Source organism: Polypterus senegalus, chromosome 7 (assembly GCF_016835505.1).
Source record: "Polypterus senegalus isolate Bchr_013 chromosome 7, ASM1683550v1, whole genome shotgun sequence".
NCBI classification, from domain to species: domain Eukaryota; kingdom Metazoa; phylum Chordata; class Cladistia; order Polypteriformes; family Polypteridae; genus Polypterus; species Polypterus senegalus.
This window is the reverse complement of record NC_053160.1, coordinates 145,219,583-145,233,944: the sequence shown is the minus strand read 5'-3', so window position 1 is coordinate 145,233,944 and position 14,362 is coordinate 145,219,583. Positions and strand designations below refer to the sequence as shown.

The following is a 14,362-nucleotide window of genomic DNA, read 5'->3' as shown; positions in this document are numbered from 1 at the left end:
CTATAGTGCAAGTTTACAGTGGGGTGATTGTACTTATAAGTACAAACAGTTCTACAAGGAGCACTTGATTGGCTGCATTTAAAGTTCTTGGGATTAAACTGTTTCTGAACCGCGAGGTCCGTACAGGAAAGGCTTTGAAACGTTTTGCCGTGGCTGAGATAGCGTGTGCTTAATGCCGTATACCGATAATTCTCTTTCCGATCAGCTGCTGCTGTGATTCACACTCAGATACAGTGATATAAATACTCCGAGTGGTGCAGTGAGAGAAATATGGAAAAAGATGATCCGCTGTGGCAACTCCTAACGGGAGGAGCTGAAAGAAGAAGAAGAAGAAGAATAATAAGGAGAAGTGAGAGTAACAACACTAAAGCAGTTATGGCATTTGGAATACTATGGCTGTTCCCTGGACCATTATATTGTTACGGTTAATTACAATCGGATGCATTACACTAAGCCGCGTCATGAACATAATGAGTAATCACACAAGAACAGTAGCACTGCTTTGACGCTGGGTGCCGCCAGTTTGCAAAACCGAGCGGAGAACTTGCGTATGACAAGGCATGAGGTACTGTGGAAAAGTGCGTGGCTTTACGCCAAGTGTAGGTTTTATACATCACGATTTGAACGTGGAAAAGTTATTACGCAACATTTCTGTGCGTACGCACCGTTTATACATGAGGCCCCAGATTTTTCACCTATAGAGAACATTTGCCGCATCATAAAGAGGAAGGTGCGACAAAGAAGGCCCAAGACGATTGAACAGTTTATGTATGTATGTATGTATGTATGTATGTATGTATGTAATCCCTCTTCAATCGTGGGGGTTGCGTTCCAGACTCGACCCCCTGCGATAGGTGAAAATCCGCGAAGTAGAAACCATATGTTTATATGGTTATTTTCATATATATTTAAGCCCTTATAAACTCTCCCACACTGTTTATAAATATTCCCCGCACAGTTATACAGCATAATCCCTTTGTATTCTCTTAGATATTAGGTAAGATTCATTGAAATTATGTATGTAAACACACTGTTTATATGCAGTAAAACCTAAATATTATTTTAAAGATATCGAGTGTCTCCGATATCACATGTGTTTCTGCCATTACGATAGACAGGCCACCAGCAATAAATACGTACAATGCAAGATAAATTGTATACAGTAAATGTGTGTACAGTGAAACTAAATGTACATAAATGTATTAAGTACTGTAAGTAGAAAATTAATTATGGTTACTCCCCAACAATGACACGATGAGTTTAATTTTAATGCACAACAAAGGATAGCGTTACAGCCCTTCTAAAGGAGCCACTTTAGGCGACTGTGTAGCACCGCCATTGCTCTTCTTCCGGCAGTCTTCAATCCAAAATCCAGACTACTGCCTCATTACATTCACTTACAACTCGTTTTGCACCCTGGCTAAAAGTACACTGCGGCTGTAGATCTTATATTCCTTTCCTACTTTTTTAAATAAAAAGAATCGTAGCCTCATTGATGCTATAATGGCGTCCTACAGTGGTGTAGCTTTTCCCTTCCTTCAACAAATCCAAAACGTTTACCTTTTCGCAACCGTTAACATCTTCCGTTGGCGCTTGGGCACAGCCCCTGAAGCAGTAGCAGGAGCAGATCATTTTGGAGCCATAATGAAGGGCTTGACTATGCACAAAGAGAAACACAAAAGAGCACAAAAGTTATATATTTTGTTATGCTTACATATAAAATCCGCGAAAGTCGAAGCGCGATATAGCGAGGGATTACTGTGTGTGTATGTATATATGTAGGGATATTAAAATCCAAGAAATGTTTTGTATAAAAGAATTGGAATTGTGTAAACTATTACACAGAAATCTGAACTTGATGTCAAGTAACTAAAATGGCAGATGGAAGGTCACATGCACCACACTGCCTCTAAAATGGCTCCTACCATGAGAGAGAGGCTCCAAATTGTATGCCATGTATAATTCTAAAGTTGTTGACTGGTGCTTTAACATTGTGAGCTGGTTTTTAAACACTGAGAATATGTGTCGATCACTTGCTTTGTGCTGTCTATTCTCTCCATCTCTCTCCCTCTGTGCTTAGGTGGGTAAAATATATTGATTGTGAATGCTTCTGTTTGTTTTTGGTAACTTCACTTAAAAATGTAAAAATGAATTTGAACGGTGGAGGGAATTAACTTTTCAGCTAGATAAGACCTATTTACAATCTCTCTCTCTCTCTCTCTCTCTCTCTCTCTCTCTCTCTCAGATAACACCTATTTACATGGCACTTCGTAGTTCATATGCAGAAATAACCGACCATGTTAAGAATTTTTCTCTCCTTTACTGAGTGAACATACTATGAAACGAAGCTACTAAAACAACACAAGCAAAAGTCCTTTTCTTCTAAACCTGTTTTAAAACACGTGCACTTTATAGATGTTTCGGAAACCGAATAAGCAGCCTAGCTACAAGTAACACCATCAGTGCTTAAAATTGTTAAAGCAGTAAGAGCTCACGAATGGTTATGAGGTGCATCTTTTAACAGTAGAATTACCAGAGCCTACGAAAAAACTCTTAGATCCATCCCTCCTTTAAATCGCTTCTTAAAACTGTTCTCACCTCTCCGCCAGTGTCTTTTGTTAATCTAAATGTGCTGATAAGTAAAAGTTGCAAGTAGCCGGCTATTCCATCCCCCACCGCTTAGAACGTGCACAAACTTCTCCCAGTTCATGCCTTGATTGATTATCTGGGAGTGAAGTGGAGTTTTAGAGTGGAAATAATAGATGATAATTTGGAATACACGCATTTCACATGTGTTCCGTTTCTACAGTAATCCGTGTAAACACATTTTTAAAGCAGAAACGTTTTTTCATATTGTAGTAGTAAATGACAAAATGTAGGCATAAATTTTATAACGTATGAAGCCTGAAGTCCAAATATCAAAAACAGTTTCACAAAAGGTACAAATTTTATTCAAAAATAAGACTGCAGAAAAAAAGCCACCTTAGCATGCCACATTGACACATACTTATTACAACTGCCACGGTGCGATATGCGGTAAGATACGCTAAGATGCTGCCAGGATGCCGGGAACTTCCGCTTTGTAAATAGCCTCAGTTTCGCTAGTGATCAATAGAGATTAGTAATCTTGTTAGTGTGCATTTTTTTTTTTGTATTCCCCTTTTTAGAAACATTCACCTTTTTGAGCTGTTTTTATTTAGTTTAGTCAGTTTCCTGTTCTAACTGTATATTTGCGTCTTCCTTGGCCACTACACAATCCTAAAGTATCAAAATGGTGTGTACTCACCAATGGCCCTAGAGAAATAGAATACTGCATAGTGTCATGCCTACAGTCTTCTTTATATTGGCAGTTGGTGATTTTTAAAGACAGATACTCTGCTAAAACAAACTCGTACAAGAGGGCAAAAATTGCCTTACGATATTGGCCAGCTGTAACTGGTACAGATAAAAGTTCACTCTTTCAATCTTTGCTGCAGCTGGCTATAACAGCATCTGCTTTGAAGTACTGTTTGGTTGTTAACACTAGAATTACCAGAGCCTACGAAAAAAACTTGTAGATCCGTCCCACGTTAAATCGCTTCACATCTCTTCAGCGTCTTTTGTCTTGTAAATGTGTTGATAAGCAGCAAGTAGCCTGCTATCACATCCCCCACCAGCGCACAGTTTTCTCAGCTCAAGTCTGTTTATCTGCATGTCAGTTGCTTGGAGTTGTATGGAGTGAGAAGCCAAGCAAAATCATACCTTTTTATAAATACTATATTATTTAAAATACATTCATTTCATTTAGATATAAGAAGTTTCTCTAAAGGTATTACTCCTGTACACTTTTTCACCACTGAATGATTGGATTGATGGCACTAATTGTAGTCAAAAGGTTTGATTGGCTCCAAGGCTTGTGTGCTGAAGTAATTGTTTTGAATTATTATTCACAAATTGCACATTTCATTTTCAGCTCATTGTTTGCTGTAACACTGACAACAAAAATGAACCAAAAGTTTGACATGCACACAGACTGAGCAATAAGCATAGAAATTTCTGCAGCAGTGCTCATGCTTGAGTAGGCCTTTGTTACAATATGAGAAGAAAGCATTTTCTTAAGCTAGTATGGGTAAAGTGAATTGCTTCCACAGTACCAAAGATTGCATACCGTACACACTGGCACTGCTGAATAGATTCTTCTATATCACACAAAAATGAGTGCAGAAAGTTTTTTCTGATATACTGTGATGGAAATATTGATATACTGCATGTACCACACCAACATTTCTACTGGGTAATTTGGAGCACTTCATGTTGCAGTGCCCTTCCTTCAGATTTTGAAAGATCTGATTCTTTGAAACAGTTTAGTCTATGTCTGTGTGGATGGCAAAGCTCTAAACTAACAACATACTTTGCTCTAGTTTCAGTGTGATGTCTTGGTGATAGTGGAGCTACTGAGAAACAGACTATGACAATCGGTAGCAGGAATCACTGTGTTCACAAATTTGGTTTATGCATTTACTACCTATTTATTGACAGTTCTGTAGTTTGAAATGCTATCTTAGAAATTTGTTGTTTTTTTCCTTGTAGTAACCTTGCATTGTATTAAGTGTTCAAATTGGCCACTGAATCAGAGAAGTAACTAGTTTTTGTGTTTTTTAAACAGTTTTGTTTCTTATATTCTTTGCTCTTTTTGTCAGTATGCATATCTATAGCTATACATATTATTTCTGTGCTTATTGTAAAGTGTGTGCTGTTCTTGTTTTATGTAAAGCTTGGGAGTTCCTCAACTCGACTTCCAGGGTATTATACAAGATAAAATAACAATATGTGCCACAAATGACTCCTATCAGATGACTCGGGAACGAATGACACAAGCAGAAGAAGAAACTCGTAGCAGGAGTACCAAAGTTATTAAGCCTGGTGGGCGATTTGTAGGTAAGAATGAGTTTTAACCTGCATAGCCTTTCTCATTATTAAATTTAGTGAGAAGTCAAGCCAAATTAACACCTTTTATTAGCTGACTAAAGAGATTACAATATGCAAGCTTTCAAGGCAGATTGATGTCCTGCCTGAAGAAGGCGCCTGAGTTGCCTTGAAAACTTGCATATTGTAATCTTTTTAGTTAGCCAGTAAAAGGTGTCATTTTGCTTGACTTATTGGCTAGCGCAGAATAACACCCTAGTACTACAGATTACTGCTACAGTCCTCATTTTAAGAAACTCTGTTTGACCATTAATTATGTTTAACCTGTTATTACAGAAAATGAACTGAAATATATGCAGTAAATGTAATAATGTACAGACTTGGACGTTTTTGGCATGAAAGTTCTGGGGTCCATATGAGAATTACCTTTTACGTTTGAATTCCTCCTCTGTGCCCCTATACAGTTGTGCTTAATGCAGAAATGCCACAGTGCAGACTACTTTAGGCTGTGACCTAGGTAATCAAAAGAGGAGTTGTAAAATCCTAAAATACTCCTTAAAAATACTAATGTTAACCAACACAGGTTTAAAGAGCTGAATATTTTTTGTTTGTAGAAATTGTTGATTCTTAATTTGTTTGTAGAAATTGTTGATTCTTAATTTGTTTTAGCACGGGTGCTGTCAGTTACAGGCAGTGAATTTTGTATAGTTCTGATGATGTCAGAGAGCTTAGTATTTCAAGACACTGTCTTATTTTAATGCCTCACCTCTACCCCAGTGGTTCTATTATATTATAGAATGTATCTCGAAAATCTGCATATTTTGAGTTTAAACTTTTTATAGTAATTTTTTTTTAAAGGAAATGGGAAAACATTTAGATCTACTTTTCTGCTGTCTGTATCCGTTTACTCTGCTTAACATCAGTCTTACTGTAGGAATAGCACACTTTTATTGCTAGTTTGCAAGATGTTTACTCTGTAGTGATAGATTTGCCAGTCACTTAGTTTTTATTTATTTATTTTTTTCTCTCAGGTAAAACGGTTCAGATAAGAAAACCAGCACCAGGAGCCCAGGATCCTGCCCCTGAAAGGAAACGTTCAACTCCTATCAACCCTGCAAATACTTTAAGAAAGAACAATTCAAATACAGCTATTTCTCAACGTCCTTATAGGGAAAGGGTGATTCACCTGTTGGCTTTGAAACCATTCAAGAAACCTGAACTGCTGGCTCGCTTACAAAAAGATGGAGTTAGTCAGAAAGACAAGAATTCTCTTGGACCCATCCTTCAGCAGGTTGGTAACCCAATGTTGACAGTGTTTTTTTGGATGGCTCTAATTACAGTTTGCAAAAATAAAAAGAGGGGGAAAATTTTCTGGCACTGTCTAACATATAAGGTAACTTTGAGTTAAGGTTTCAGAATTTTTTTTATACTTTACTGAAAACTTGGAGTTTCCTTTTTAAGTAATTTTTAATAGTGTCCTGAATTCTTCCTTATCTGTATTTTTTAATGTTATAACTGTATGTTTAAGTGTTTTGCTTGCTGTTTTGTTTCATTACACTTAAGTTTCAAGCATCATGCTTGTTGAGCATGTTTACATTTTTACAGGCAAATTTCTATTAATAGAAATTTTCAAATAATTGAAACTCAAGTGAGTATGAAAGAGAACCATCCCAAATGGAAACAGCAGACAGCACTTTGTATGTTGAAAATGAATGGCCTATTAATTAGTGGCAGAGTTTACAGTGGACCAGTTTTTACAAAGGGGAGTTTCAAGCAAGAGGTCGGAGACAACTTGACTGCAGTAGTACCCAGGGAGAAAAGCCTCCGTTACCCTTATTTGTATTACAAGTCTTGAGTTCTAACAGAAAACCGATATGGAGTGTGACACTTTATGATGGAGTCCATGGGTAAAGGACCAGAAGGGAGAGTGCTGGAAAGTTTTTCAGGAAAATCCTGCAGTATTTAAGTAATGGAGTGGGAAGTATGAAACAGTAGTCGCCTTTATAACAGAGATTTGGTAGGTTGTTAAATGTTTGTTGCACAAATTGAAAATTAATGTATTGGTGAATAGGTGTGAGAGTGTTAAGACGTGTTAACAAAATTGGACATTAAAGTTATGTCGGTGTCTTTGGAGAAGGTCACTATCAGAAAACATGTATATATCTATTATTTTGATACTTGTTTTTTTATGTAACTTTTTAGCAATAACTCCTTGCAGTTTAACACAGGTCTAGTCTTTAAATTCTATGTTTCCTTACCTGGACAAATACGTTCTCAAAATACATCCAGATAGTTTCTAGGTAGTGCTGGGTGGGATGCCCAGAATTCTATATCACGGTATTTTTAAAAATTTTATACTGGTTTCACTGTATTTTTTTCCTCATGCATGCGTGGATGTTAACCACATTTTCCACTACAATTACTGCAGTAGATTGGCTAAAAATAACCTATTCCACTGTCATTAGAATTGTACATTGTACAAAAAAAACATTTTAATGTACACACAAGTATTAATACAGGTTTACATGGCCTCATAAAGTGATAGTTTTTAAGGGGGTGGCACTAATGAAGAGAAGGAATCGCATTGCATGACAGTTGCAGTCAAAATATAGAACCTTTTTATTAAACAAATTTTTGCAAACAACTTAAACTAAAATTTTGACAACATATTTTCAACCATCCAAAGAGGCATTTAGACTTAGTAAAATATTCAGAGGTGCTTGACAAAAGTTGATTGCACTGAACATGTCTTAGAAAAGGAATAGTAAATATTTTTTGTAAATCAACTACACTTTGTTAATGTTACAATATCTGTCCACTGACACGTTAAAGTGACTTTTTAAACAACTTTACCATCATTACACTGCATGATATTGAAACTAATAAATAATAAAATTAATAGTGCAACTTCCATTAATAATACTATTACTTCAAGACTTCAAGTCCAGGTGCATTACACAGTATTCGCCAAATGAAAATAAAATAAAACAAGTGCAACTTGGTGTTAACATCTTTATCAACTGAACCATCATTAAGGCAGACTGCATTAATATGGACCTTGCTTCAAGCTAAGCTATATACATAAATGATAAAACTGCAACTTGCGTTTAAAATGCTATTTGTGGTATAGCCCTACGGAAGCGTATTAGGGAAACGGTGAAGGAAAAAAAATTGTCGAGAATAAAGTCTACATGTTGACTTTATTCTCGACATTTCTGCTTTAATCTCGCCATTTATGTCGAGATTAAAGTCGACATTTACACTTTATTTTCATAGTTTGTCATTAAAGTAGAATGTCATAAACTAAACTTAATCCTAAAATCAATGTTTAGTTTGCTAGATTTTCTCAAACCCCATCATAAGTTATGTAGCACATTAAATGCTTTGTGTTAAGTGTTCCCTGACCCAGTTGTTAATCACTACACGCTTCTTAAACTGACTTCCTCTGCACTAAGAGGAGGCACAGGCAGGTCACACCACACTTCATGATATTCCTGCTCTCTGAAAATGTAGAATGCTAAGATAAATACTTGATATTTTCATAATGAAATGCATCAAAGCAGGTGTTAAACATGAAATTACGGTGGAGTGGTGGCAGTGCTGCTCCCTCGCAGTAAGGGGTCCCCAGGTGTACATTCATAGTAGAGAACTTTATGGCAGGTGTGACAAGGCTCCAAAAACTGCATGTATGAATAGGTTGAACTTAAATACAGTATTATGTAAATGTTGGGTTTGTGATCTGGTGGTCGGAGACACGAACACAGAATTCAATGGATGTTCTTCTGAGCGGGCTTTCTTTATTGCATGCGTGCTGTCTCTATCTGACGTACCAAATCCCCAGTTCCTATCCATCCCTTTTCTTTCTCCACATAACCTCCACACGATAAATGTTTTTGTGAAATGAAAAGTAGTTACAAACTTAGACCTTAGAGTGTTCAGGACTGAATTATACATGTTTAATGCACCCATCCCAGCAATCATAGTGTGCGAGGCAGGACGGGTGCCAGCTCATAGCAGGGTCAATATAGCATAAAAAACCCCACATCCTACATGACTTTGAAAGGAAACTGAAACACACCGAGTAAACCCACCAGAAAAATTTGCAAATTCAAGGCATGGAACACCTGAGACCCCCTTGCTGTGAGGCAGCAGTTCAACCTCCACGCCACCGTGCCCCCACATGATTAATACATGCTGTAATGCATTTCATCATGAAAATTATATCAAATACTTAGCATTCTAAATGTTAAGGGAGCAGGAATATCCTGAAATGAATGTATTCTGTGTGCTGTCTGCACCTCCTCTTAGTACAGAGGAAGTCGGTTTAAGAAGCACGTAGCACTTAAAGCATTTAATGTGCTACATAACTTATAACAGGGTTTGAGAAAATCTAGTAAATTAAATATTAATTTTAAGATGAAGCTTAGTTTACGATGTTCTACTTTAATGACAAATTACAAGAATAAAGTCAACATGTCGACTTTAATCTCAACATAAATGGTGAGAATAAAGTGGAAATGTCACACTATTACACAGTACCCAGGTACATTACACAGTATTGAAGAAAAAAAAAATAATAAAACAAGTGCAACCTGGCTTGCAGTATTATCCAGTGGTGTAGAAACAGAATTCACATATTTGAACATAATGGTCCACATCTGACCTTTTAAAACCAAAGTATCTCCAGACAACAGACACGGCTCCTTTTTTCAGCAAAAGTTCTTGTGTCATCATGTTCAACTTTATAGTCTGCTACAGCTTCAGTTTCAATACCTCTACTAACGCATGTACTCCATTGTATGCATGTTTAGCGGTGCAGCAGTGAAAAAGGTCCACCCTTAAACAGTTTCCCACTACGCCATGTTCAGAACGTTGTTTAGGTTATTTAAACCGGTGTTGTAGTATAAGAAAAATCCATATCATCTATACTAATAAAAGGCAAAGCCCTCACTGACTGACTGACTCACTGACTCATCACTAATTCTCCAACTTCCTGCGTAGGTAGAAGGCTGAAATTTGGCAGGCTCATTCCTTACAGCTTACTTACAAAATTCTAAGCGTAACGGTCATAATGGTCGACAACGTCCGCCATGTTGAACTTTATTTATGGCCTCATCTTCACGAAATTTGGTAGGCGGCTTCCCTGTGCTAACCGAAACCAATGTACGTACTTTTTTGGTGGTATGACTGTCGGCCGCCATATTGAACTTTCCCACTGTCTTTGTTACTTATGGGACCATCTTCAAGAAATTTGGTACACGGGTTCCCAGTGCTAACTGAATCCTACTTACGTACATATATACGTCCATAGCCTGCAGCTCGGTCACCATGTGAGGTGGCGTTGGGTCCCCCATCCCAACGCCTCCCACGTTGTTGGCTGCCTGCCTATATAAGGCCGTCCGTTGCTCCAGTCTCTACATTCCCTTCCTTGCTTCGCCACGGGATTCACGTCTCCCTGCTGATAACTGCAGCCTTTTTATTTAATCCACGGCTTCTCTGCTGTTTTATTGTTCGTTTATTACGATTATAGTTATTGTGTAGGTATTTTAGACTTGCTTTACATTGTTCAGGTACCCATTTCCTTTATCGTTCCAACTGTATCCCCATTAAAATGTCTATCGAAGTGATCACCATCGATTAAAGAACTATCACTTACCGAGTGGTTTCCATGCCCAGAGATGGCACCTGCCTTTTCCATTCTCTTTGTTATACTGTATATTGCATGGCCATATCAGGCTCACTCTTGATATCCAGAGGAACATTGTGTCTTATGTATTGAATGACTGGGAAAGGTTCAAGGTGTGGACTGATGACGGTACAGGACATAATTATACTACACAGGAGCACTAGATGAGTGAAATGCTTAAACCCTTCACCTATGGTTCTGCATGTGAGTTGATGGTTGGAGCTGAATTGTTCGGTTGTCACTTTCAAGTGTACCAAAATGGCAAAATATTTTACACCTTTCGACAACCGCCAATGCCTCTTAAACATCTTAGATTCATAGGTGACGATTTCAGTAGTGGACACTTTGATGTTTATGAATGTTTAAACTCTCAAAAGCTGGATGTGAAGTTATCGATGAAACCGGTTGTATGCTTACAACGCTTGACAGATGCCGAATGTCACTTCAACACAAGTCTTGCAAATACTGTCGTAATTGAAACAAACCATGAAACTCAAACCGAGTATGACAGCAGCAATCCAAGCTGTGAGATTTGAGACAAGATTACTTTTCACATGGCCAACTGTATGTTGCATGATCAAGAGTAAGCTCAGCGCACAGCTTGGTCATATTACAACAGGATGGCCGAACTGACAATGTAGTATACAAAGAGATCCTTAACAAATAATTATTGGTATATTTTCCCTCAGTTTAAAAAGGTTTCATTTTCTTAACAAAAATTTTAAGGCAGTACTTCGCCACTGCGAAGCGCGGGTATTTTTCTAGTAACAAAAATTAAACAGTTTTTGGTGTGAACCGGTATACCGCCCAGCACTATTTATAGGGTGTATTTTTAAATACACTCTGATACAGTGGGCAAGAAAGTGGATTCTAAACTATGGAACCATAGACAAGTCTCCAAATCTGGTTATGTTTGAACTATAAAACATGTTCAAACAGTTGCAGTATACATGCATAATAAAGCTTGTAGTTCATCATAAATTTTAGTTTGCCAGTCTGGAGCATGTACATTTTGTGTGGCCAACCCCATTATAAATGCTCAGTTTAGATCAGGGGAGTTGAACTCCGGTCCTGGAGGGCCAAAATGACTGCAGGTTGTAATTCTAACCACCTTTAATTAGTGACCTGTTTTTGCTGCTGATTAACTTCTTTGTTCTTAGTTTTAATTAACTCGACTTGGACTCCTTAGTTTCCTTAATTAAAAGCCAAACAATAATGAGACACAAAACGAGCAAACGGGTGACCAGCTAACAACATTATCTGAAAATAAAGAAAGGTGAGGGTCTCGGCAAGTTTGATTTCTCAGGACAATAATCAGAAACAGAAGACCGACAGTTTGGAAAATTTCTGCTGTGGCAGAATGAGAGCGGCAACACGCCATGGAATTGTGAAACGGGTGTAATTAACAGCAAGAATTAGCTTCTTATTAAGAAATTGGTTAGAGTTTGAAACTGCAGTTTAGCTGGTCATCTGTTGGCTCGTTTCACATCTCATTTCTGTTTGGCTGCCATTTAATGAAGAAAAGAATCAATTGAGAGGAGTGAATCCTTAAACGGGGCTATTAAAATGAAGGGAAAAGGAGTTAATTACTGTAGCACCGAAAACTGGTCCCTGATGAGGAAAAGGGTTAGAATGAAAACCTGCGGCCCAACAGGGTTCAACACCCGTGATTTAGATTGTATTGTACTGTAATATACGATACTAGCCAACCCGCGGCGTACCATACGCCGCATAATCAGGCCGGTTTTTTAATCATTTTTAAGCACAGGGAGAAAATTTAACATTTGCAAAATCGGTAATGTAATAAATCGGCAAGAAAAGCAACATTGTAACAATGCACGGAACGAACGAACACACAATCGTCCGTGCGGCGTAGCGAGGTGAGGGGGGTGTGTACAAAGTGCAGGATCATCTAAGAAGACGCATGTTTGTCGCGGATGCGAATTGCTGTATGTAGCGTGTACAACACTTTGCTATGCTGCACGCGGACGTGTGTCATAACCGAAAACTCGTTTTTTAAAGACTGCTCACGTCATTGTGTTTTAACCTCAGTTGTAAAGGAATGTTTTAATGATCCCATGGGATATCCCTCGCAAACTGTTTTACACGCTGCATATGGCGATTAACCTCCACGAGTAACATGCCTCTATTAACAGTCAATGTGTGGCTTACCCACGCCTAGACACACGGTCAATCTCGTGCATAATTATTTATTGAATGGTAAACACTTCTGGAAAGACACGGTTGTCTAAAACAGGTTAGTGTGAGAATACAAGAATAAGTGAATGAAAAGATGGAACTCTGGAGAGAGCAAAATACAACACAATAGTGAACCCGCGGCATAACAAACGCCGCATAATTATTTATTGATGGTTGAACACTTCTGGAAAGACACAGGGACACCCCTCGCAAACTGTTCTACACTCCGCATACAGCGATTCACAACTGCGACAAACTGTTTTACACACTGCATACAGCAAATCACATCTGTGACATGATTTTTCCTAGATGGTCCTGTCGCGTCCACCCTCGCACTCGAAGCATACACACGGCCTGCTCATGTGCTCCGGTGCAAGCGCGTCCAGCCTCGTTCTCGAAGCATAAACACCGCCTAGTCATATGTCCGCTCGCAAGAGAAACTCACGGAGAGCCGCCTACCAGCTGCCTGTGTGTGTGCCTCTGTCTGTCTCTGGCGCGGCTTTCTCTTGCGCTGCCTCTGTGTGAACCGGTCAGGCACAGAGAAGGTCAGCTGCTGACAGAGCGTCTCGACTGTTGCAGGGCCTGCATTAGTGAAGCAGGTGAGACGGTAATGAAACAGACACAGGGCTTATTGGTTTTTAAAGACTGATTCCTTCATTGTGCTTTAACCTCAGTTTTAAAGGATTGTTTTAAGGTTCCCATGGGATACCCCTCGCAAACCGTTTCACACGCTGCATATGGCGATTGCCTCCGCGAAACATGCCTCTATGAACAGTCAACGTAGCTCGGAGGTACATGACATTAACCTGACCTGCACTGCATGTGGCCTCTACGACAGACGAACATAAATGACGTCATTTTTTCTGTGTCGTCGCGTCCGAGTTGTTGGGCGTGGCCCTGCGAGTTGTTGTCGTATCCAATGGTCTTGGAGTTGGTGGGCGTGGCTCCTTCCTGCGTGCGCCATAGGTGTCTCACTTGTCGGCGGCTTAGTGAATCCACGCCCCTTCCGGCGTGCTTTTCATGGTTGTCTTGCCTTAGTGAATTATATATATAGATAGTAAAAATAATGAGGGATGTGACCTTTCAATTTGTGCTCTTATTTACACATTTTTCAGCAAAAACTGCCCAAAAGTTTTATACAGCTAACCTATAAAAACTGAATCATTTTAGTAGCAATGTGTAAAGAGAAAAGTACCTCTGTTTGAAAGAATTTTAACCACAGGGTAGTTAAAATATAATTGATTATATCTTAGTCTATGAAAAGCTAACGATCACATTAAAATTTCCTGCTAATCTCAATCCCACAGTTCAGTCAATATGGCAACTGTGCATTAGGGATATCAGTTATACTGGTATCCACTACCCTAAACCTACCTTAAAGAGTGCAGGATTTTTTTTTTTAATGTAGCAAAAAAAAAAAAACAGTTTACTGCATTTTCTTTTGAGTGGAGACACTTGTTTGTTGAAAAGAAGAAACAGTTATGTGAGAGATCCAGAAGCATCACTTGTAGTGAAATTCCAAATAGGAGCTCTATTGAGGTTTGCTACAAAGTAATCAACTAAAATGTAGTT

The 14,362-nt window shown here is 38.5% G+C and overlaps 1 protein-coding gene across 2 annotated transcripts in view; it reads left to right on the top strand.

Annotated features, from left to right (window-relative positions):
• ell2 (elongation factor for RNA polymerase II 2) overlaps nt 1–14,362 on the top strand; it is a 96,635-nt gene that overhangs the window by 44,679 nt on the left and 37,594 nt on the right. For both annotated transcript variants that reach the window (XM_039759378.1, XM_039759379.1), the window contains exons 4-5: nt 4,754–4,917; nt 5,937–6,196. In XM_039759378.1, the coding sequence (XP_039615312.1) occupies nt 4,754–4,917; nt 5,937–6,196 (424 nt within the window). The remainder of the gene's footprint in view (nt 1–4,753; nt 4,918–5,936; nt 6,197–14,362) is intronic.